At 43.7% G+C, this 26,403-nt stretch overlaps 1 protein-coding gene across 1 annotated transcript in view; it reads left to right on the plus strand.

The window, feature by feature from the left end:
• Positions 1-26,403, plus strand: part of LOC148502868 (cytochrome P450 2A4-like) — a 63,435-nt gene that overhangs the window by 17,404 nt on the left and 19,628 nt on the right. Inside the window, exons 4-8 of the mRNA XM_088449260.1 lie at positions 401-547; positions 2,886-3,151; positions 10,799-10,975; positions 13,714-13,855; positions 14,508-14,689. Of these exons, the coding sequence (XP_088305386.1) occupies positions 401-547; positions 2,886-3,151; positions 10,799-10,975; positions 13,714-13,855; positions 14,508-14,689 (914 nt within the window). The remainder of the gene's footprint in view (positions 1-400; positions 548-2,885; positions 3,152-10,798; positions 10,976-13,713; positions 13,856-14,507; positions 14,690-26,403) is intronic.

The following is a 26,403-nucleotide window of genomic DNA, read 5'->3' on the forward strand; positions in this document are numbered from 1 at the left end:
GAAAGTAAGTTGGATGTTAAAAGTGTTAATGTTAAATGACATACAGAATTAATCTAAACTTTCTCTTGTGCATCTCCAGTTAAAAAGAATGTTGTCAATAAAACAACGGCATGTTCTTAGTTCTGAGCACCAAGCTACGTTGATCCATATGTTGTTGTTTCCCAAAAGGCTATAAATATATTGGCCTAGCTTATGACAAATTTAGTTCCCTTGACTGTCCCCATTATTTGGAGGAAATACTCTCCTTGTTTTTGGTAGGTAATATCTGATAGTTCTCAATAGATTTATTTTTTATAGTTTTATTTATTCATGATTACAACTGATTCTTCTTTATTACATGGCTTTATGACTATGTTGTCATCTTGAATAAAATCTTTAATGGCATGTCTTTCTTTTGTAGATAAATTTAATTTGATGGAGTTTCTATTCACTAATTATTTCCAAACCCTCACCTACAGATTTGTTAAAACTGTCAATAAGACTTCCTGTGATAATTTTCAGCCAGTGTGGCATGTCTGCAACCCAGGGAGAATGGCTGTCATTGCATGTGGGTCCCTGAGTGTGGTGGCTGCCCACCAAGCTTCTTCATGCAGTTCTGGATCATTCAATTTCTGGGAATAGCACTCCATGTGGGGCTGTATGGGGTGGTCTCCTGCTCCATCTCATGGGGACACTTGAAGCCTAAGCATGGCAACATTCTGTGGAGCCACACCACCTGGTTTTGGAAAATTTCAACTATCACAGCTTCTCTCACACAGCTGCCAGTCCACTAGTACATGCTGCCCAACATAACATTAGTGATCCCCAAATCCTCTAAAGTCACCCATTTGGATGCCAAGCATTTAGCAATTAATTGAGCCCAACCAACTGACAGCCTCCAAGACTGATACAATGACTGTCCTAATAGATCTAGAGCTTGGGTTAGTCTTCTCTACTTTACCATTTACCTTGCTCATGGAGGATAGCCAGCACTTCAAAGCCTGGAGCCAGGGTTTCTAAAGACCTTGGGGTGCAATCTGCCAGCTACAATATTATTCCCTGATAGAAGAGATATTTAAAAACTGCATCAGCTGGATTGAAGGCAGCAGGATTCAAATATTTCAAGATCTTTGCTGGCACACTTAGCAGCAGAGATGTCTCCTTAAACCCACTTTGTCTAAGCTCCTGAAAAAGAATATCAAGTATAGATGGGGTTTTCCATTCAGCATCAATGTGCAAAAGGATGGAAATCTCCATATGTTGAAATCATCATCTGAGCTAAAGGACTTTGTTCTGTCCGCAATGTCCAGACAGTGCCTCTCCTGGACTGGTCAGTAATTTACTCCCATCTAGATGCATCATTACCAGAGAGCAACATCATGAGAATCATGTCAGACCTTGATCAGCCACTTGGGCTCAGCTGACCCAGGGTAATTTTTCAGTATTTCTGTGCTAACTTTTATATTTCTAGCATGCTACACAGTGCATTTTTATTATTTTGGATCTGCTGATAATTTCTATGGTACCCTACTTCAGTTTACCTTAATGTTCATTCTGTGTGTAGAGTGTAAACTCTCCTTTTACATTTAGAAATGTATTTTGCATTACGAGATTCATCTTTATCCTTTTTCTTTTTATGCTATTGTTGTATGTTGTGATAGCTGTATTATTTATTTTTGGTGGCTGTGAGTGGTTTTAAATTTGGGCTGTGTGGTGGGGGGTATTGGGTGACCCCCTAGTGGGTTATGTTGCTGCTAGTTTTATGTAGGGCCTTGCTCTCTCATATGCCAATCAGTTGCCCAGTGTGTCTGTTTAATACTTTCATTGTGTCTGATCAGCATATCATTGCATATAATGTTAGCTCTTATTTTTTGTTGGTTTATTCTCCTTTTCTTCCCCCTTCTTACCTTTTCTCTTGATGCCTCTCTGTTAGTCTTTAGTCCTGATGAGCGCTCTCAGTCACTGTATTTTTTCTTCATCCTGAATGAACAGATATAGTTTTTGTTGAAGAGACACATTTGTTTTAGATTCTGCCCCTAACAATTCCAACTATTACTATCTTACCATTTGTATAGCAACATTAGTGAGGTGAGGCTTAGTCAAAGGGAGTTGCTATCCTCACAGACATCCCCTTTTATAGGGTTACACATCTCAACTCAGGATGGGGAGAGGTATTTTGGTTAAATGTAAAATATTCTCTCAAGATTTTACTTTGGTTTCCCCTTATGCCCCCAAATGCAAGTAAACCAGTCTTTTGGACCCAGGTGTTAGAAAATATAACTATTTTGCATTTGGGTATTTTGATTCAGGATGGAGATTTAAGCTGATCAATGGACCCTTTCATAGATACTTTCAAAGGACATTCTTGCACCTCCTTCTGCATTTACTGCCAGGTGCACCATACATTTTTAGACCATCAGCTGATTGACCTGTGGTGCTTCACACACCAGGAAGATTAATACTTCACTTTCTTCTCAATTCCCCGTCAAGTTTATAGTAGGCTTGATTATTATTTCATTCCACATAAGTTTTTTCTTTCATATAGGACTCTTCTATTGGCCCTACAACTTGGTCGGATCACTTTCCATGTCTGTCTTGGTTGCTGTTCCCCATTCCACTCCTTATAATTGATCCTTGTGGCTCAATGAGCTTATTATCCAGGACCAAATATCCAAAGATGAATTGTTGGCAGCCTTGGATGGTTTAATTCTCCATCACTCTACCTCAGTTGTCTAAAAGGCTTCTATTTAGGAAGCTCATAAATGTGTGTTGAGAAGCAAACTCATCTATTTGGGGTCTAAAATTAAGAAACAAAAGGCCTCTCATATTTTAATGGTCTTTAGGAGATTAAGATATGTACAAGTGCTTTTGTTGGACGAACAAACCCAGTAAGTTTCTGGCACAAGCTCTGAGGAAACAATGTTCTGCCCTCTTTATCTCTAATATGAAGACAGAACAGGGAGAAATTGCACACTGCCCCGAGGAGATTGCCTCATTGTTCCATAAGTACTACAACCAGCTTTACAACTTGACCCTTCTCTCCAAATCACCTGACAGGTCCTATATTTCCATTAAAATTCAGTCCTATCTAGAGTATATTAATTTCCTAATGTTTCCAGAGGAAGCTATCACTTCACAGGAGAGCACCTTTATGGAAAACAAGGTTGCCGAGGTAATTAAGTCTTTTGCAAAAGGCTGAAGTCCCACATATTTTTGCTGTCAACTGACAATGAAATTGCATATGACGGACTTGGTTGGAGCTTTCTCACAGGGGTACTGGAGAATTTGGGTTTGGGAGATTTATTTTGTGCCTGCATTGTTGGTGCTTTATACTCGCCCTTTGGCTAGGGCAGTAATTCCCAAACTTTTTCGAATCATGGCACCCCTGGGCCAAAAGTTTCTTATTGAGAAGTTCAGCAACAATTACATGAAGTAAATTGTGCTTTTATGTCACCCTTAGGATCTGTTATGTGGAGGTTGACAGGGCTGCATTTCTTTCTGCCCACACATTTTTTGATTGGCAGCCATAAGCACTGGTTTTATCTAGCACACTGACTAAATATAATTTTAGTTGGAACTGGATCACCAACCCGAGACACCCCTGTAAGAGTCCTGAGGCACCCCAGGGTACCACAGCACCCAGTTTGGGAACCACTGGGCTAGGGTCAAGATGAATGGGATTCATTCCGACTGCTTCAGTATCTCCAATGGAACTAGACAGGACTGCTCTCTCCCATTAATTTTATCCTTTCCATGGAAGCCTCAGCAAGGCCAATCCTGATGTTTTAGGCTTTTTGATTGGGAGGTCGGAATATAATTTGGCACTATTTCCTGATGACTTGTTAGCAATAGTTTCAAACCCATTGGTTTCCCTAAATAATCTTACCAGTGAATTCCACAAAAGTAATACCTTCTCAAACTTTAATATAAATTTCACCAAACTGACTGTTTTAAATCTTTGAACTCCCCACTAAAGATATGTGGTCTGGTTTTCCTGAAATAGGAACGCACCAGACCTTAAAGGTTCCAAGTCAAATTGAGACCCTGTTCGGAATCGCTTTCTTGTTCCAAGTGGAACTGAATCCCTGCTTGGATCTGCTGTCAATTCAGAAATCAGATTTAAAAACCAAACTTGGATTTTGGATTGCATGTAAACAGGTCAAAATTACATGATTTTAGCTGTTTTTATTTATTTTTTTATATATTTATTTTAAAGGAATCCAAAACTGAACCAAAACCTAATCTGAACCAAAACACTTGAGGGTGGTTTTGCCCAAAACATAATGATAAATTAGAATCATAACCTAAACAGAGGGGTCTCCACACATCTCTATTTCAAACTAAACCTTCTTCCTATTCTTCAGATGTTAGATGTGATCTTTGGGAGTGGAAAGCTTTGCAGGTGTCCTGGTTTAGACAGATCAAGATAATGAAAACCCTGTCGAAAGTGCTGTATCTTCTTCAAACAATCTTGATCTATAGCCCTCCAAGGTTATTTTAGGAACTTGATGGGTGTTATGATACACCTGAACAATAAAACCTCTAGAACCACACTACAGAGGTCTTCTGCCTATAACAACTGCCCATTTCCCATCGAGAGAGATGCTCACACTGATACTAAGATGCCGCCAGGTATTTAACTCAGGATAGCAGAGGTTTATACAATAATCAGTTGATCATAATGCTGGATTAGTTGATTAAAATGTGCGAGTACAATGAGACTATATTATTAAATCGTGGTTTTTTACCTTAACAGCAGGAGCTATATAATAACAGGTAGCTTGATAATGGTAACTGCAAACAAATGACACTTTTAAATAATAAGGAAGGTGATACTTAACAATATGTAATGCAGGGAGCAGGAGACCATAGATCAAACTGGATTAGCAGTCAAAGTATTCAGGATACCAGCAGTACTCACCAGGCATTCAGATCAGCAAGTTTACACCAAGGCATGAAGCTATAAGTGACAAAGAGGTGATAACCTGGCTGCTTCTTAACACACACAGACCAATCACTAAATATCACTAAATATCAATTAGGACCAACCCCCTGCATATTACAGGTGAGATGCTGTACATAGGAGAGCAACTAATGACTATCCATGCAAAAAAACACCACCTGCATACATGTCTATGCATCCTCTGATCACATACACTGGGGTCCTGGTCTCCTAGCAATGACTGGGACCAGCATGCAAAGTTGTTACTGATGCTAGCTTTCCAACCTCCTTGCAAACAGCAGGACCTGAGTAGGTAGTGAAACACTGTGGGTTGGCTATCGCAGCTCCTAACAATGGGCTCTAAAATTGAAATTGGAGGTTCTATGCAGACATAAGTCTCATGGTGGGCTCCAGCTGCCTGATTGTTAACAATATTATTATGCAACTCATTTAATCTGAATTGCTACATGGTCAACCATGTCCACTACCAAGCAGTGGGTCCAAACTGAGGGTGCTTCGATTCATATCCCTGCAAACATTTTTCTCTGGAATCTGGTCTTCCCATATGCCACCCACCTAACAGTGCGGTCAACCTTGGCCTGCTGGCAGAGACTTATTGCAGGGTCCTGCCTTCTAAATTCTCATCTATCTCTCCTCTTACCTGTCTGATGCATAATATGCAGTTCAGCCCCAGTCATATAAAAGGGCTCCTTTGGTCCCTGGTCCACAGGGGGTTGATCAGCTGATGGTCCGGGTTGTGCTTGGCCCATTTGCTCTCCCGAATATACCAATTGCTAGATTTGGCTCTACATCCAAATCTACCTGATTTGAGATTGTCAGTCCCTTATGGATCATTTCCAGTTTGAGAAACTTTTCTAATTCACTCATGTTAGCTTTGAACGCTCATGAGTTATTGGAATCCACTACAAATTTATCTCTAGGTGATACCACAGTCCTATTGTGTTGCACGCTACTGTATGTTCCCATCTATTCCGAATTTCTGCTTGCACTGTGGGGCTAACTCTGGTACACCATTCCATAGCTGGTGGACATGCCCTGGGATCACTGAATTTTGGCAGGGGATTTTCTTCATCTCCAGACGTCTTTGTTGTTCAGATATACGTATGGACTACTGATTTTGGCAGTTCACTTCTACGACCATCCTTCCATGCAAATATTAAAAAATCATTGCTCAAACATCTGAATAATGCTGTTAATGTTGTGATGTCAATGCATTTGAAATCCCCTCTTGCCTCATCCATTCGAGAGTGGTTCTGCCATATTGATCTGTATATGGTTATGGAGGATATTACCCTCTCAGCCTTTGATAATATTCTGAATTTATTTTCATATACTTTTACAGGGTGAAATTTAAGGATTCTCCAGAATATCCTTTATTTATCACCAACACATAGGCGTCCCTCCCTCTCTCCTCCCTTTCCCTCTTTTGCTCCTGTTGTATCCCCTTAATTTATGTATTCAATCCATTTTTATTTTGATTTATTATCTTTTGCTTTATTTTTCACTACAGTGCTGGTTGTTTTATATTGGGTTTTACTAGCCAAAAACGTTAAAATTGTACCTACAGTAATTTCCGACACCTTTTATGATGTTTTTTCTGTACTAAAGAAGGAAGTTTTTTATTTTTGCTAATAACTTTTGTTATCATGTGTCAGAAGTTAGACTTGTTTTCTAAATTTAGAATCCAGATCTTCTCTTAAATTGGTATTTTGATTATATTTCATGGCAAAATAAAAAAGGTTGTACATTTTTATTGTGAATTTTTGGATGTTGATGAATTTTTCTAAATCATCCAGTTGGGCAGTGGGTGCATATTTGTGGACTTTTTCTACCCTCCATCAAAGTGAAAAGGGCATTCTTTTATGTTTGAAGCATTGAGTGGTAACCTGACTATTATTATACTGTTTTGCTTTTTGTCTACTCCTCAGCGCGAAATTAGTGCCTGTACTTGTGTTGCTATATTGCGTACTTGTAGTCATGTATATCGGATTGAATTGTATCCATGTAACCCACAATCCCAAGTTAACACTCAGTACTTCAAAGGAAAATGCTGGGATATAAGTAAGTGTGCTCCCCTACATATACCTTTTCCTTTTAAAGTATTGACTATTGAGCAGGTTACAAGCTTACCATGGATGAACTACTGGGAAATAACTCCCAACTTCTTGTGAGTAGTTACAAATGGGCTGACCCACAGTATGATGGCTTGTTACCTCAACTTGGGACAGTCCTGCCAAAACCAATACAGTTTGATTATGTGCTCTAAAAGATGCTGCCCATAGCAACCAATCAGAGTCTAGCTATTATATTCCAGAAGGTGCTAGAAAAATGTTAAGTAGAATCTGATTGTTTGCTACGGGTAACATCTCCACTTCTAAATACCCACACTTTAGTAAATATACCACTTAGTATCACCACCAACTTCACTCATTTTAGCTCGTTTGTTGTGCTCCAAATATACTGCTTTTGGTTTTAATCTAAAATGACATGTGGGTGAATCAGGGCGTCATGGCATTAATTGTTTTAAGGCTTTCATTAGATTGCTTGTAGTGCACCTATAGTGGACAATGACATTGGAAAGGAGGTTTAATGTTGTTTGGTTATATCTTCACATGGTTGTTGGGGAGTAAAATACAATTTCTTGTAGAACCTTGCTTTTTCTGTTTAGATTCTTTCTTTGATTCACTATATACTGTCACACGGCGGCCGGGAGACCCCAGAATCAGACCCCGTCGCTTACCTGTGCGGGCGCTGACCCGCGCTGTCTTCCGGCTCCCGCGCTGTACGCTCCTTCCTCTTCTCCCAAGGCAGTCTCCGCTGTTGTCCTCTGGAGGGTCCCGCTGCTGTGCTGCTCCCACGCCGGCTCCTGCTCACCGCTGGTCCCCGCTAACTACCTCCAGGAAGCGCTGTCCTCCGGTCCATGGGCGCGGCCATCTTGGATTGCCCATGTGACCCCACTACCACCAATGAGGAGCTTTCTCCTTCTCTCTCAGCCTGTCAGCTCCCAGTGTCCACTATAAAAGGATCCCCAATGCTCACACAAGTTGCCAGTGCAACTAGTTTCTTAGTTTAGCTAAGTAGCCTTCCCACTGCGATCCAGCCGCTCTATGTAGCCACTCAGCTACCAACATCTACCCACGGCTATCCAGCCGCTCTACGTAGCCACTCAGCTACCAACGTCTACCCACGGCTAACCAGCCGCTCCACGTAGCCACTCAGCTACCAACATCTACCCACGGCTATCCAGCCACTCTACGTAGCCACTCAGCTACCAACGTCTACCCACGGCTATCCAGCCACTCCACGTAGCCACTCAGCTACCAACGTCTACCCACGGCTATCCAGCCGCTCCACGTAGCCACTCAGTTACCAACGTCTACCCATGGCTATCCAGCCGCTCCACGTAGCCACTCAGCTACCAACGTCTACCCACGGCTAACCAGCCACTCCACGTAGCCACTCAGCTACCAACGTCTACCCACGGCTATCCAGCCGCTCTACGTAGCCACTCAGCTACCAACGTCTACCCACGGCTATCCAGCCGCTCCACGTAGCCACTCAGCTACCAACGTCTACCCTAGGCTATCCAGCTGCTCCACATAGCTTCCTAGCTATCTCGTTACTGCCGCATTCCTCAAAATCCTGTCAGTTCGCTGCACCCTCTCATGCGGAGAAACTTCATTAAGCCAAGCCTCCTCCAGCGAGCGTCTGCGCCAAGTAATACAGATCCAAGGCCCAGTCCGGGAACACAGCTCCTAAATTCCACGCTTGTGACATATACAGGAAAGCATTTTGAACCCAAAATTGTTTGGTGCATACTGTGGGCCTGATACAGAGGTGCACTCTGTGTCAATGACGCATGCTAGCGGTTGATGTTTTCAGTCTGCTCATGCTTCTGTTTCGCAGTGTACATGCATCCTAATGGTTACCGCTTAAAGCCGCAAAATGAATATGGATGCAGAGAGAGGCAATTTTACCAGAAGTTTCTGGGCGGTAACAGGGGGTGGCTAGCCAGATGTGGGCATGATGCGGTCAGGACCAGTGCACATCTCTACTCATTATGTACTTGAAGTACTGCAAAAGCAGAGATCAAAGTACTCACTAAATAAGCTTCCACTTTGGCATTTTACGTGAATATGGACACCACTATTTTTGGATTTGATCTTTCTATTTTGTGTCCTTCATGGAATGCCTCATTGTTGCTGCCCCTATGGGCCTCATTTACATTTTCCTTTTTTATTTTTCTAGTTTTAGAATCTTCATCCCCCTTGTAGCCTATATGACTCCTCCCACTTACCTCTATGGGTTGATTCAGCACAGGATGGAATTGCAAAGCCGCACATACAGTAAGCAGCTTTGCCATACCATCCTTGCAAATATGCACCCCCTGTTGCATTTGAGAAGCCAGCACTGCGACCAAGGTTGCAGGCTGGGATAACCATTGTGACCATCGGTTGTGATGGTGGATGGTGCTGGTCAGTTCAGTAAGCCTCAGCTTGCACAGGTTGGCCAGCTTGCAAGGCCAGAAAACTGTGTCCATGGATGCAGGTCCTGGCCTTACCACCATTTCCAGCCAACCCTGCGGCCACACCGCCCCAAAAATGCCTCTGCCTGTCAATCAATGTGATCATGCTGGACCCATTCTGCACATGTAGATTCCTGATAATTGGGAATCTGTGTTCAGCATTACACTAGCATGCAGTGCTGAATCAGCCTCTATATGCTGCTCCTGATTAAATGTAAAGCCCCAAACTCACCCCCACTCTGCCTTCCCTCCATCTTTCTCCCAACTTACCTGGTTACCCTTTGACTCTTCACCCTCTCATCTTGGTTCCTGTTTGTCTCTCTTTATTTACTGTATCTTCAGCATTATTTGGGTTATTTCACCCTATATGACTATCCATTATATACTGATAGACCATGTTGATGTCATGTGCTTTGTTTATTTTTGGAAACTTAATTATACATTAAACATTTTAAAACAGAGAATTTTCCTTCGTAACTTTCAATGTGACCTTCAGATTCTACTCCAAACAAATGGCAGGCCATACATATTTTACACACATATTGGGGCTGATGCATAATTAGATGAAAATCAGACCTATGTATTACTCCTCATATTTTCTTGTCGTAGTATGTATCTTGCTGTGTACCTGCCCTCTATCTGTATGCTTGGTTTGTTGTTTGTCATCTTCATCATCAGTGTGCTCTTTCACCACCGGGTAGGGTACAGGATGCCAGCGGTCAGAAACCCAATGTCAATATCCTGACAGGGTTAGGATACCAATACCTGTCATCAGTATCCTAACCCTACCTTTCACCCTAACCCTCTCTCTCCCCACTGCCTAAACCTATCCTCCCCCTAGTACCTAAACCTAACCTCTGCCCACACCCTAAACCTAACCCTTCCCCCTTAGTGCCTAACCCTTCCCCTAGTGCCTAACCCTAACCTCTAACCTCTCCCCAACCCTTCAATACATTCTAAACGCTGATATTCTAAGTGCCAGCATCCCGCATGTCATGATTATGACCACATTCCGCACCATCATATACTTGGTGCAAATGTTACGATTGGAAACAACTGAATTTATCCATAAATCTTACTTTGCAATTGCCTGCAGATGCAATAATGCAAACTCATTGAGTTTGCCTTCATGAAAACATACTATTACAGCCTACAGTATTTTCACCTCTTTAGTAGCAAGTCGAAATATAATTAAAATGTTTATTACACTGATTGCATAGTTTATATTCTGCAATCAGACATACATTCAACTCAGCACCATGACCACTGTGTGCATTGATCTTTGTTTGTATTTGGAGTATTTAGCTTAATGGGCAATACTTTTCCTTTAGCTGTATGAGACGTTCCCCCAAATCATGAAGTACATCCCCGGGCGGCACCAGAAGATTTTTACTTACATGAGAAAGCTTTTGCTCTATGTGGAAAATAGGGTTGACATGAACCAGAAGAATTTGGACCCCAATAATCCGAGGAATTATGTTGATGCTTTCCTCATTAAAATGGAGAAGGTAAACATGGTCATTTATAGTGTATATACGGTATACTGTCAGTGATCAAGTCACAAAACAGATCACAATAATACAAATGATAAAGAAATAGTTATGTTATTTATCAAAAGTGATTTTACCAAAACCTGCTACTGTTAACATTGACATTACCAATGTAAGCAAAGTATTAATGTAGCATTAACTAAGTTTTTATGATCATTAACTCATTTCTTTATGATATGTCTGATAGTTATAAAGAGTGGGCTTAGTTACTGTATGGTAACAAAATATTCATAAAAATGTATGCATATTGTCCTTTAGATAAAAGATGTTAGTTATAACATGACGTTCACTAAGGGGTCTATTTATTAAGACCAAAAATACAGTAAAGCCTCTGAAAATGGTTGTTTTTGGAAGAATGCCTTATTTTTGACTATCAGGGTTATTTACCAAAGAGGATAGCGAAGCAGACATCAGTGATGTCTTCTGCAGTCCCTGTCTTTACGAGGTCTTCTATGGAAACTGACTCATTCACCAAGCTCCAAAAAGGTTAGCTGTAAAGATCTTGACCTTGTTAGCTATCAATGGCTTTAACACACAGCAGATTGTATGCTGCAATTACCCTCCATCCAGTGTAAAAAAACAAAACAAACTACTCTGGCTCTGATAGCAGATAGAGGGACACATGTATAAATGTTTTATTTGTGATAAAATGCCATTTTTGTTTTTTTATAGCATTTACATTTTTTTTGCAGATGTATTATGAGTTATTGCATTTTTATTGCATTTTTGGGGAGATTTTTATTGCACTTTTGGATGCATTATTTGTCTGTATTGTAATAACACAGAATAGTTCTGGAATCATAGAAATGAATTAAATTGCATAAATTTTTCATATGTATCAAAATAATACCTCTTTTTTTCGACTCATGACTTCTGTAATTATCAGCATGATCTGAAGGTGTAATTTGGAACTGAAGTGGAGTGTTTGTAACCCTATCCAGTATTGTCAGACCAGTCAGGCTGCCAGAAGAGGGTCCAAGTAAGACTATGGCAGCTACAAAGCCTGGAGGCCAGAGGGGACCAGGAGGCCGGTGTCCAGACCTGCAGTCAGGCAGGGAGGACCACAAATTCTAAGACTGTTTGTGTGAAGCTGTAGGAGCCAAGCAGCAGGGCAGAAGGCCAGTATCCATACCTGCAGGAGACAGGGAGGACCACAAGAGAGACTTTGTATGAAGGCCAGGAGGCCATGTCTATACCTGTTACAGGATTGAGATTTTTTAAAACTGTGTTACATTTGCAGTCTAGCTGCCCATAATAGTCCAGGTTCAAGAAGTGAGTTAGTGCCCTGGATGGGTGCTTGGTATTTGTGTTTTGTTATTTTTACTGAATGCTTACAGAAAAACTCCACTTATTTTCATTTAAACCTGAAAAGCTGCATATGGACCCTTATTAAATACCAGTGCACTGCATCACTGACCCATCTATCAACCTAAATTACCTCAAGTTATCACTATATATATACACAGACAGTGTAATGGTTAGTATTACTACCTCACAGCACTGAAGTTGTGAATTCGATTCCCACCATGGCCCTAACTGTGTGGATTTTGTATATTCTCCCTGTGCTTGCGTGGGATTCCTCTGGGTACTCCGGCTTCCTCCCACACTCCAAAAATATACTGGTAGGTTAATTGGCTCCCAGCAAAAATTAACTCTAGTGTGTAAGTATGTGCATGTACATGTGGTAGGGAATATAGACGGGAGGTGGAGGGGGCTGAAGATCAGATGAGGGCCATAACTTTATCTCTGGATATAGGGGAAAAAGAAGTCAGAGTTTGTGAGATGAATGGGGAGTAATAGGCTGGCAAAGGAGGGGGTGGAGTGCGGATGGCCTGATGGGATATGATCTGACATATGGGGTATATTTACTAAAATGCCCATAGCAACAAATCAGATTCTAGCTATTATCTTCTTAGAAGGTGCTAGTTAAATGTTAAGTAGAATCTGATTGGTTACTGTGGGCAACATCTCCACTTCTAAAAAGTCTCACTTTATCAAATGTACCCCATGGAGTAACTATTAGATGTAAAGTAGGTATCAAAGTCAAGGGAAGAGAGTGATGAGGGTAGGTAATGGAGGGGAGAGCAGAGGAGGAAGTTGAGAGTGGCGAAGAGACATCAGGGGTTTGAGGACTTGGAGGAGATGTGGTTTTTGAAATATGACTGTTTAGAGAGGGAAAGGGCAGGTTGAGAGCATACATTTGAAGAGGATGAAGTCTGCCTTAGAGCGTGATTTCCTCCACTGTCCGTCGGTGGTTTGTGAACACTTTTGTGAGTATCTGGTACATTTAGAAAGCCTGGGGTGGGAAGTGATTGCCAGAGCAACAGAGTCAAGAGCAGAAACAAGGGAGGCATTGTATAGGGAGGTGGCTTGTTCAGGGCAGGAGAGAGAGAAGATAGGGGACATAAGTGAGTCAAGCAGAGAGGATAAGGAAGTGGTGTTGATAGCCTCATTCTTCCATTTAGTGATAGTAGCCTTAGGAGGCAGCGGTGGGGAAGGAGAGTGGGATAAGTGAAAAGAGAGAATGTGATGGTCAGAGAGGGGTAATGGGGAATTTTTGTAATCAGCGAAGATATCATTTTAAAGTACAATGCTACAAATAATGCTCTATAACATTTAATACAGTGTATAGCATTGCTGGGACTAGAACACTAAATATACAGTAGGTAATGTTTATTTGTCTTCTGTGTCTCCAGGAAAAGTTGAATCCCAGAAGTGAATATCACCTCACCAACTTAGTGAACAGCACTTTACAGATTTTCTTTGCTGGGGGGGAAACTATCAGCACAACTCTGACTTATTCTTTTCTAATTCTTTTGAAATATCCAGATATCCTTGGTATGTAATGATACAGTAGATAATCAAAGTATCTGTTTTTTTCTGAATATAACAAAATGAATACTGGTATTTAAATGCTACGGTCCTGATTCAGAGTAGTACTCTAATACAAATGTATTTACCAATTTTGCCGCTTAGCAATTGCTAAAACATGCTAATGCATCAGCCGGCAGAATTTGTATAGGGACACCCACCGGAGCCCTTGCAGTTGCCCACAACTGAGTACACAAACGTAGCATTGGACACAGACCCGGAAAAAACATTGACTCCTCTAGTGAGTCTATGGTCACTCAGAATGGCCACGGTTACTGAGACACTGGAGCATTGTTCGCTGCATGCACAATCGCAGATGCTGACTAGTACATGCCAAGGAAAGGGCCCCTAAATGCCCATTTTTTGGCCGAAACTTCCCATAACCACCCACAAAACAGTGTCATCCTGTCAATCAATTGCGAGTGAATGCTCACAGCAGGCTTGATCGCAATTAATTCACTGCGTGTGCACAATGCCACTGTGATGTATGCATAGACCACCGATAATTGCTCAACTGCGTGAAAATTGGCATAGCGTTCAACTCTGAATCACACCCTACATCCTTAACTTTGTTGCTGTGGTAAGTTATGAAATATTTTTTTATGATAAATATCCAAAGTCCACATGGAGATTGATGAGGTCATTGGTCAAGACCGGAGCCCCAAGGTGGGAGACAGAAACCAGATGCCATTCACAGATGCTGTGATCCATGAAATACAACGATATATAGACGTGCTCCCACTGGGTGTGCCAAGGAAAACCACAAGAGACATCACGTATAGAGGGTACTCTATACCCAAGGTAGATGTCCTAATCTGAAATGATGGAGCATTATTGTTGGTATAAATATATAGGCAGTTGCAGAATGATTGATATTATATTTAACCTTGGTATCTTATTAAAAGACAATGGGTTGATTCAATGTTGTACATAAACCTGATGATTTGTGTACACCAAAAGAAAAGCAACCGCACCAGTCTGTGATATACCCTCCTGAAATATTTATTAATATAATTTAATATTACAAATAGGAGGGGTGCTACCCACTATGATTTAGTATCTGATATAGAAAAAAAGAGAAAGTTGTATGCAAGAGTTAAAGTGGGCTGGAACAGGATGGAACTCAGGGCCTGATTCAGAGCTGAACGCTCTGACCAGAGCGCTCACTCTGAATCAGGGCCCTCCTCCCTGAAAATGGAGCGGCCTCCTTGCTGCTCACATAGCTGTGGGTAACCACCCACAGCTTATGCGAGCGTCCATGATGATGGTCGCGATGGTCTTGACCATTGCGACCATCGGGCTTGTGATGGAGACCCTGCGGTAGGGTCTCACTGCCGCAAGCCCTGGAGTGATTTTGGCTCTATCAGAGCCAAAATCACTCCAACTGACATCACTAGTGATGTCAGTGGGGGCGGCTTCAGACGGTAGGCGTTCCCATGGGAACGCCTCCGTCTGGCAGGCACGCCCCCGGCACGCGCACCAAAGGGGGTGTGCTGTCAATCAACAACGACAGCATGCCCCCTTTGGTGTGAGACCCAGAGCGATGGAGAGCCCGTCGCTCGCCGGGTCTCGCGCTTGCGCACGACGGAGCACCCTCCATCGTGCGCATGCGCAGTGGGGGAACATCGACCAGCTTGCGAGCGTCCTGCCGCTTGCGAGCAGGTCAGAATGACCCCCTCAGTTCCGTCACCTCCTATATTTCCATTAAAATTCAGTCCTATCTAGAGTATATTAATTTCCTAATGTTTCCAGAGGAAGCTATCACTTCACAGGAGAGCACCTTTATGGAAAACAAGGTTGCCGAGGTAATTAAGTCTTTTGCAAAAGGCTGAAGTCCCACATATTTTTGCTGTCAACTGACAATGAAATTGCATTTGACGGACTTGGTTGGAGCTTTCTCACAGGGGTACTGGAGAATTTGGGTTTGGGAGATTTATTTTGTGCCTGCATTGTTGGTGCTTTATACTCGCCCTTTGGCTAGGGCAGTAATTCCCAAACTTTTTCGAATCATGGCACCCCTGGGCCAAAAGTTTCTTATTGAGAAGTTCAGCAACAATTACATGAAGTAAATTGTGCTTTTATGTCACCCTTAGGATCTGTTATGTGGAGGTTGACAGGGCTGCATTTCTTTCTGCCCACACATTTTTTGATTGGCAGCCATAAGCACTGGTTTTATCTAGCACACTGACTAAATATAATTTTAGTTGGAACTGGATCACCAACCCGAGACACCCCTGTAAGAGTCCTGAGGCACCCCAGGGTACCACAGCACCCAGTTTGGGAACCACTGGGCTAGGGTCAAGATGAATGGGATTCATTCCGACTGCTTCAGTATCTCCAATGGAACTAGACAGGACTGCTCTCTCTCCCATTAATTTTATCCTTTCCATGGAAGCCTCAGCAAGGCCAATCCTGATGTTTTAGGCTTTTTGATTGGGAGGTCGGAATATAATTTGGCACTATTTCCTGATGACTTGTTAGCAATAGTTTCAAACCCATTGGTTTCCCTAAATAATCTTACCAGTGAATTCCACAAAAGTAATACCTTCTCAAACTTTAATATAAATTTCACCAAACTGACTGTTTTAAATCTTTGAACTCCCCACTAAAGATATGTGGTCTGGTTTTCCTGAAATAGGAACGCACCAGACCTTAAAGGTTCCAAGTCAAATTGAGACCCTGTTCGGAATCGCTTTCTTGTTCCAAGTGGAACTGAATCCCTGCTTGGATCTGCTGTCAATTCAGAAATCAGATTTAAAAACCAAACTTGGATTTTGGATTGCATGTAAACAGGTCAAAATTACATGATTTTAGCTGTTTTTATTTATTTTTTTATATATTTATTTTAAAGGAATCCAAAACTGAACCAAAACCTAATCTGAACCAAAACACTTGAGGGTGGTTTTGCCCAAAACATAATGATAAATTAGAATCATAACCTAAACAGAGGGGTCTCCACACATCTCTATTTCAAACTAAACCTTCTTCCTATTCTTCAGATGTTAGATGTGATCTTTGGGAGTGGAAAGCTTTGCAGGTGTCCTGGTTTAGACAGATCAAGATAATGAAAACCCTGTCGAAAGTGCTGTATCTTCTTCAAACAATCTTGATCTATAGCCCTCCAAGGTTATTTTAGGAACTTGATGGGTGTTATGATACACCTGAACAATAAAACCTCTAGAACCACACTACAGAGGTCTTCTGCCTATAACAACTGCCCATTTCCCATCGAGAGAGATGCTCACACTGATACTAAGATGCCGCCAGGTATTTAACTCAGGATAGCAGAGGTTTATACAATAATCAGTTGATCATAATGCTGGATTAGTTGATTAAAATGTGCGAGTACAATGAGACTATATTATTAAATCGTGGTTTTTTACCTTAACAGCAGGAGCTATATAATAACAGGTAGCTTGATAATGGTAACTGCAAACAAATGACACTTTTAAATAATAAGGAAGGTGATACTTAACAATATGTAATGCAGGGAGCAGGAGACCATAGATCAAACTGGATTAGCAGTCAAAGTATTCAGGATACCAGCAGTACTCACCAGGCATTCAGATCAGCAAGTTTACACCAAGGCATGAAGCTATAAGTGACAAAGAGGTGATAACCTGGCTGCTTCTTAACACACACAGACCAATCACTAAATATCACTAAATATCAATTAGAACCAACCCCCTGCATATTACAGGTGAGATGCTGTACATAGGAGAGCCACTAATGACTATCCATGCAAAAAAACACCACCTGCATACATGTCTATGCATCCTCTGATCACATACACTGGGGTCCTGGTCTCCTAGCAATGACTGGGACCAGCATGCAAAGTTGTTACTGATGCTAGCTTTCCAACCTCCTTGCAAACAGCAGGACCTGAGTAGGTAGTGAAACACTGTGGGTTGGCTATCGCAGCTCCTAACAATGGGCTCTAAAATTGAAATTGGAGGTTCTATGCAGACATAAGTCTCATGGTGGGCTCCAGCTGCCTGATTGTTAACAATATTATTATGCAACTCATTTAATCTGAATTGCTACATGGTCAACCATGTCCACTACCAAGCAGTGGGTCCAAACTGAGGGTGCTTCGATTCATATCCCTGCAAACATTTTTCTCTGGAATCTGGTCTTCCCATATGCCACCCACCTAACAGTGCGGTCAACCTTGGCCTGCTGGCAGAGACTTATTGCAGGGTCCTGCCTTCTAAATTCTCATCTATCTCTCCTCTTACCTGTCTGATGCATAATATGCAGTTCAGCCCCAGTCATATAAAAGGGCTCCTTTGGTCCCTGGTCCACAGGGGGTTGATCAGCTGATGGTCCGGGTTGTGCTTGGCCCATTTGCTCTCCCGAATATACCAATTGCTAGATTTGGCTCTACATCCAAATCTACCTGATTTGAGATTGTCAGTCCCTTATGGATCATTTCCAGTTTGAGAAACTTTTCTAATTCACTCATGTTAGCTTTGAACGCTCATGAGTTATTGGAATCCACTACAAATTTATCTCTAGGTGATACCACAGTCCTATTGTGTTGCACGCTACTGTATGTTCCCATCTATTCCGAATTTCTGCTTGCACTGTGGGGCTAACTCTGGTACACCATTCCATAGCTGGTGGACATGCCCTGGGATCACTGAATTTTGGCAGGGGATTTTCTTCATCTCCAGACGTCTTTGTTGTTCAGATATACGTATGGACTACTGATTTTGGCAGTTCACTTCTACGACCATCCTTCCATGCAAATATTAAAAAATCATTGCTCAAACATCTGAATAATGCTGTTAATGTTGTGATGTCAATGCATTTGAAATCCCCTCTTGCCTCATCCATTCGAGAGTGGTTCTGCCATATTGATCTGTATATGGTTATGGAGGATATTACCCTCTCAGCCTTTGATAATATTCTGAATTTATTTTCATATACTTTTACAGGGTGAAATTTAAGGATTCTCCAGAATATCCTTTATTTATCACCAACACATAGGCGTCCCTCCCTCTCTCCTCCCTTTCCCTCTTTTGCTCCTGTTGTATCCCCTTAATTTATGTATTCAATCCATTTTTATTTTGATTTATTATCTTTTGCTTTATTTTTCACTACAGTGCTGGTTGTTTTATATTGGGTTTTACTAGCCAAAAACGTTAAAATTGTACCTACAGTAATTTCCGACACCTTTTATGATGTTTTTTCTGTACTAAAGAAGGAAGTTTTTTATTTTTGCTAATAACTTTTGTTATCATGTGTCAGAAGTTAGACTTGTTTTCTAAATTTAGAATCCAGATCTTCTCTTAAATTGGTATTTTGATTATATTTCATGGCAAAATAAAAAAGGTTGTACATTTTTATTGTGAATTTTTGGATGTTGATGAATTTTTCTAAATCATCCAGTTGGGCAGTGGGTGCATATTTGTGGACTTTTTCTACCCTCCATCAAAGTGAAAAGGGCATTCTTTTATGTTTGAAGCATTGAGTGGTAACCTGACTATTATTATACTGTTTTGCTTTTTGTCTACTCCTCAGCGCGAAATTAGTGCCTGTACTTGTGTTGCTATATTGCGTACTTGTAGTCATGTATATCGGATTGAATTGTATCCATGTAACCCACAATCCCAAGTTAACACTCAGTACTTCAAAGGAAAATGCTGGGATATAAGTAAGTGTGCTCCCCTACATATACCTTTTCCTTTTAAAGTATTGACTATTGAGCAGGTTACAAGCTTACCATGGATGAACTACTGGGAAATAACTCCCAACTTCTTGTGAGTAGTTACAAATGGGCTGACCCACAGTATGATGGCTTGTTACCTCAACTTGGGACAGTCCTGCCAAAACCAATACAGTTTGATTATGTGCTCTAAAAGATGCTGCCCATAGCAACCAATCAGAGTCTAGCTATTATATTCCAGAAGGTGCTAGAAAAATGTTAAGTAGAATCTGATTGTTTGCTACGGGTAACATCTCCACTTCTAAATACCCACACTTTAGTAAATATACCACTTAGTATCACCACCAACTTCACTCATTTTAGCTCGTTTGTTGTGCTCCAAATATACTGCTTTTGGTTTTAATCTAAAATGACATGTGGGTGAATCAGGGCGTCATGGCATTAATTGTTTTAAGGCTTTCATTACATTGCTTGTAGTGCACCTATAGTGGACAATGACATTGGAAAGGAGGTTTAATGTTGTTTGGTTATATCTTCACATGGTTGTTGGGGAGTAAAATACAATTTCTTGTAGAACCTTGCTTTTTCTGTTTAGATTCTGTCTTTGATTCACTATATACTGTCACACGGCGGCCGGGAGACCCCAGAATCAGACCCCGTCGCTTACCTGTGCGGGCGCTGACCCGCGCTGTCTTCCGGCTCCCGCGCTGTACGCTCCTTCTCTTCTCCCAAGGCAGTCTCCGCTGTTGTCCTCTGGTGGGTCCCGCTGCTGTGCTGCTCCCACGCCGGCTCCTGCTCACCGCTGGTCCCCGCTAACTACCTCCAGGAAGCGCTGTCCTCCGGTCCATGGGCGCGGCCATCTTGGATTGCCCATGTGACCCCACTACCACCAATGAGGAGCTTTCTCCTTCTCTCTCAGCCTGTCAGCTCCCAGTGTCCACTATAAAAGGATCCCCAATGCTCACACAAGTTGCCAGTGCAACTAGTTTCTTAGTTTAGCTAAGTAGCCTTCCCACTGCGATCCAGCCGCTCTACATAGCCACTCAGCTACCAACATCTACCCACGGCTATCCAGCCGCTCTACGTAGCCACTCAGCTACCAACGTCTACCCATGGCTAACCAGCCGCTCCACGTAGCCACTCAGCTACCAACATCTACCCACGGCTATCCAGCCACTCTACGTAGCCACTCAGCTACCAACGTCTACCCACGGCTATCCAGCCACTCCACGTAGCCACTCAGCTACCAACGTCTACCCACGGCTATCCAGCCGCTCCACGTAGCCACTCAGTTACCAACGTCTACCCATGGCTATCCAGCCGCTCCACGTAGCCACTCAGCTACCAACGTCTACCCACGGCTAACCAGCCACTCCACGTAGCCACTCAGCTACCAACGTCTACCCACGGCTATCCAGCTGCTCTACGTAGCCACTCAGCTACCAACGTCTACCCACGGCTATCCAGCCGCTCCACGTAGCCACTCAGCTACCAACGTCTACCCTAGGCTATCCAGCCGCTCCACGTAGCTTCCTAGCTATCTCGTTACTGCCACATTCCTCAAACTCCTGTCAGTTCGCTGCACCCTCTCATGCGGAGAAACTTCATTAAGCCAAGCCTCCTCCAGCGAGCGTCTGCGCCAAGTAATACAGATAAAAGGCCCAGTCTGGGAACACAGCTCCTAAATTCCACGCTTGTGACAGTTTGCACTGGCCAGATGGACTTGGCAAGTGGTCAAGGATCTGGGATAGAAGCCTCGCAGGATGTACTATCCTGTCTGGAAAGACAGGAGACCTCTCAGGCTCAGCTGATCCAATTTATCCAAGAAATGTCGTCACGCCTGGACAACATTCAGTCCTTACTGGCTCATCCTGCTCCCGCTGGCTCCCAAGCCGCCTCTCCTCCTGTGGTGACACCTGCTCCTCTGGTTCTACCTCCTGCTCGTCTTCAGCTCTCCCCTCCGAGCAAGTTCGATGGCAACCCCAAATTATGCAGGGGTTTTTTATATCAATGCGAAATCCAATTCGAGCTACAATCCGCCAACTTTCCGACGGCCAGAACCAGGGTGGCATATATCATCTCTCTGGCCAAGCACTCGATTGGGTCTCGCCCCTTTGGGAGAAGTCGGATCCCCTGCTCTCCAACTACCCCGAATTTGTTGCTACATTTCGCAAAATCTTTGATGAACACGGAAGAACCACCTCCGCATCAGCTGATATTCTACGCCTCCGTCAGGGCAGCAGGACCGTCAGCCAATACATAGTCCAGTTCCAGACTCTGGCTTCAGAACTCAATTGGAACGAGGATGCCCTCATCGCTGCCTTCTGGAGTGGCCTTTCTGAAAGGCTCAAAGGCGACCTAGCTTCCCGTGACCTTCCAACCAGTTTGGATGGGTTAATCTCTCTCTGCAACAAGGTGGATCTCCGTCACAGGGAGCATGCCTTGGAAAGAGGCAGATTTGATCGTGGAAGGCCACGTCCAGTTTCCCGCTTACCCTCTCCTCCTCTGGGCGAAGAACCCATGCAGGTCAACCGCTCTCATTTATCGGCTGAGTAGCGTCAGAAAAGGCAGAGGCAGAACCTCTGTATGTACTGCGGATCTCCTCAACATTTAGTTAAAACTTGTCCCATTCGTCCGGGAAACGCCTCCTCCTAACTTATGAAAGAGAGGTTAAGTTAGGAGTTGCCATTGAATCACAAAGGAAGTCTGATTCCACCATCCAGGCTCATTTAAAGTGTCCTCGAGGTTCCAAAGCTGTATTAGCTCTCCTGGATTCCGGAGCGGCAGAGAACTTTGTCACTACTGATTTTGTCCAGAAGCATCAAATCCCCATGGAAGCGTTGCCTCGAGTCATCACTTTAACCGCCATTGATGGTAGTCGCATTTCTAGTGGAACCATCACCCATCGTACAACACCACTTAAACTTACCATTGGGGTGCTCCATTCCGAACAACTATCCTTCCTAGTGATTCCCAAAGCCTCTCATTCTTTAGTCCTCGGATTACCCTGGCTACAGAGACATTCACCTCAGATCGATTGGACCACCATGCAAATAATCTCCTGGGGTTCCAATTGCTTCAAAGGTTGCCTTCAGTGGGTAATACCTATCAGATCTTCCGTTGTACAGGATTCTACAGACCTGCCCAAAGCCTACGATGGGATTCAGGACGTCTTTAGCAAACAGAGCGCAGATTTTTCTTCGTAAAAAAAAAAGATGGTGGCTTGCGCCCGTGTATTGACTACCGGGGTCTTAATGAAATAACTATTAAGAATCGCTACCCTCTTCCTCTCATTACAGAGTTATTTGATAGAGTCAAGGGAGCCACAGTTTTTTCCAAACTCGATCTAAGAGGAGCCTATAATTTAATTCGTATCCGTCCAGGCGATGAATGGAAAACGGCCTTCAACACCAGGGATGGGCACTACGAGTATCTCGTTATGCCCTTCGGCCTCTGTAATGCTCCGGCTGTCTTCCAGTTTTTCGTCAATTAAATCTTCCGGGACCTCTTGTACAAGTGTGTGGTCGTTTACTTAGACGACATTTTGATTTTTTCTCAAGACCTCCAAACTTATCGAGACCAGGTCAAACAAGTCCTTCTGAGGTTGCGGTCCAATCAACTGTTTTGCAAATTAGAGAAGTGTTTGTTTGAGGTCTCAAGTGTACCATTCCTGGGATACATTATCTCCGGAACAGGCCTTCAAATGGATTCGTCAAAACTACAAGCCATTCTTGATTGGTCTCTTCCTTCTTCCTTAAAATCCATACAAAGATTCCTAGGATTTGCCAATTACTATCGCAAGTTTGTAAAAGGTTTCTTGACTCTGGTAGCTCCGATTACAGCCCTCACCCGCAAGGGAGCAGATCCAACTATATGGCCCGTCGAAGCTACCTCTGCATTTCAACTTCTTAAGCAAGCCTTCATCTCCGCTCCCATCTTAAAGCAACCAGACTCCACCCGGCCCCTTATCCTGGAGGTGGACGCATCCTCTGAAGGTGTCGGTGCAGTGCTCTCCCAGTGATTTAAAGATGAAAAACTTCATCCCGGTGGTTTCTTTTCCCGGAAGTTTTTGCCTGCAGAGAAGAACTACACCATTGGAGATCAAGAGTTACTTGCCATGAAACTAGCCCTCGAAGAATGGCGATATCTTCTAGAAGGAGCTCATTACCCCATTACCATTTTTACTGACCATAAGAACCTCCTTTATCTTAAATCTGCAAATTGCTTGAACCCTCGTCAAGCCTGGTGGGCAATGTTTTTCTCCAGATTTAACTTCAAAGTCTCCTATCGCCCCGGTTCACAAAACCTCAAAGCCAACGCACTCTCCCGTTCCATGACGAGCAACCCTGATCTACCCATGGAACAGCCCCAACCAATCTTGAATTCCGCTTCCATCGCCTCTACCCAATTATCTTCTATACCCCCGGTTGGGAAGACTTTCGTCGCTCCGGAACTCCGCAAGAGGTTACTGCATTGGGCTCATGCTTCCCTGTTCTCTGGTCACCTGGGTATGGATAAAACCCTAGAATTTATCCAGCGGTCCTATTGGTGGTCTTCGATGAAAAAGGTGTCATGCATCAAATGTGCCCAACACAAGATACCTCGGCGGGTTCCACACTGTCAACTCCAACCTCTTGCAATTCCATCTAAGCCATGGACTCACCTATCTATGGATTTCATCTCTGATCTTCCTCCATCTCGGGGCCACAACACAATTTGGGTTATCGTGGATCGTTTTTCTAAAATGGCTCATTTCATACCACTTACTGGGCTTCCGTCTGCACCTCTACTCACCCAGAGCTTTATAAAAGAGATCTTCAAGCTCCACAGCCTTCCTCAAGAGATCATCTCCGACAGGGGAGTACAGTTCGTAGCGAAGTTCTGGAGGTCACTCTGTTCAGGTCTTCAGGTAAAACTCAAATTTTCTACCGCTTATCATCCCCAGACCAACGGTCAGACCGAAAGGGTCAATCAAGACCTGGAACAGTTCCTGCGCACTTTTGTCTCCTCCTCCCAAGATGACTGGATTGAACTTCTTCCTTGGGCCGAATTTGCCCACAATAATCATTATCACACGTCCACCAGCTCAACTCCTTTTTTTACAGTTTTTGGTCAACATCCTCGAGTGCCAGATTTCCCTCTTCTTCCCACATTAGATGTGCCTGCGGCCAAAATGTCCCTTCAACGATTCTCCAACATCTGGGAAAAGGTTCGTTCCTCTCTGACTAAAACGTCAGCCCGGTACAAGAGATTTGCTGACCGCCAAAGACGAGCGGTTCCAAATTTCTGACCTGGGGATATGGTCTGGCTCTCTATCCGAAACCTAAGACTCTGAGTACCCTCGATGAAATTTGCTCCGCGATTCATTGGTCCATTCCCAATCATCAAAGTCTTGAATCCTGTGGCTTACAAGTTAAAGCTTCCTCCATTTCTTCGCATTCCAAGTTCCTTCCATATTTCTCTTTTAAAACCACTAGTCTTAAACCGATTTCAGAAGGTCCTGCCTAAAGCTTCTAGTGTTCAAACACAGCAGGGAGAGGAGTTCGAAGTTGACAGAATGTTAGATTCCCGTTGTCGATACAACCGTCTTCAATACCTTATCGACTGGAAGAATTATGGTCCGGAGGAACGAATCTGGATAAATGCCTCCGATGTCCAGGCACCCCGTCTGGTCAAAGTGTTCCATGTGAAATTTCCTCATAAACCAAGGAAGTGTCCGGTGGCCACTCTTGAAGAAGGGGGTACTGTCACACGCCGGCCTGGAGACCCCAGAATCAGACCCCGTCACTTACCTGTGCGGGCGCTGACCCGCGCTGTCTTCCGGCTCCCGCGCTGTATGCTCCTTCCTCTTCTCCCAAGGCAGTCTCCACTGTTGTCCTCTGGAGGGTCCCGCTGCTGTGCTGCTCCCACGCCGGCTCCTGCTCACCGCTGGTCCCCGCTGACTACCTCCAGGAAGCGCTGTCCTCCGGTCCATGGGCGCGGCTATCTTGGATTGCCCATGTGACCCCACTACCACCAATGAGGAGCCTTTTCCTTCTCTCTCAACCTGTCAGCTCCCAGTGTCCACTATAAAAGGATCCCCAATGCTCACACAAGTTGCTAGTGCAACTAGTTTCTTAGTTTAGCTAAGTAGCCTTCCCACTGCGCTCCAGCCGCTCTATGTAGCCACTCAGCTACCAACATCTACCCACGGCTATCCAGCCACTCTACGTAGCCACTCAGCTACCAACGTCTACCCACGGCTAACCATCCGCTCCACGTAGCCACTCAGCTACCAACATCTACCCACAGCTATCCAGCCGCTCCACGTAGCCACTCAGCTACCAACGTCTATGCACAGCTATCCATCCGCTCTACGTAGCCACTCAGCTACCAACATCTACCCACGGCTATGCAGCCGCTCTACGTAGCCACTCAGCTACCAACGTCTACCCACGGCTATCCAGCCGCTCCACGTAGCCACTCAGCTACCAACGTCTACCCACGGCTATCCAGACACTCCACGTAGCCACTCAGCTACCAACATCTACCCATGGCTATCCAGCCGCTCCACATAGCCACTCAGCTACCAACGTCTACCCACGGCTAACCAGCCGCTCCACGTAGCCACTCAGCTACCAACATCTACCCACGGCTATCCAGCCGCTCCACGTAGCCACTCAGCTACCAACGTCTACCCACGGCTATCCAGCCGCTCTACGTAGCCACTCAGCTACCAACGTCTACCCACGGCTATCCAGCCGCTCCACGTAGCCACTCAGCTACCAACGTCTACCCTAGGCTATCCAGCTGCTCCACATAGCTTCCTAGCTATCTCGTTACTGCCGCATTCCTCAAAATCCTG

Source organism: Taudactylus pleione, unplaced genomic scaffold, assembly GCF_031769625.1.
Source record: "Taudactylus pleione unplaced genomic scaffold, aTauple2 ptg000481l, whole genome shotgun sequence".
Lineage (NCBI taxonomy): Eukaryota > Metazoa > Chordata > Amphibia > Anura > Myobatrachidae > Taudactylus > Taudactylus pleione.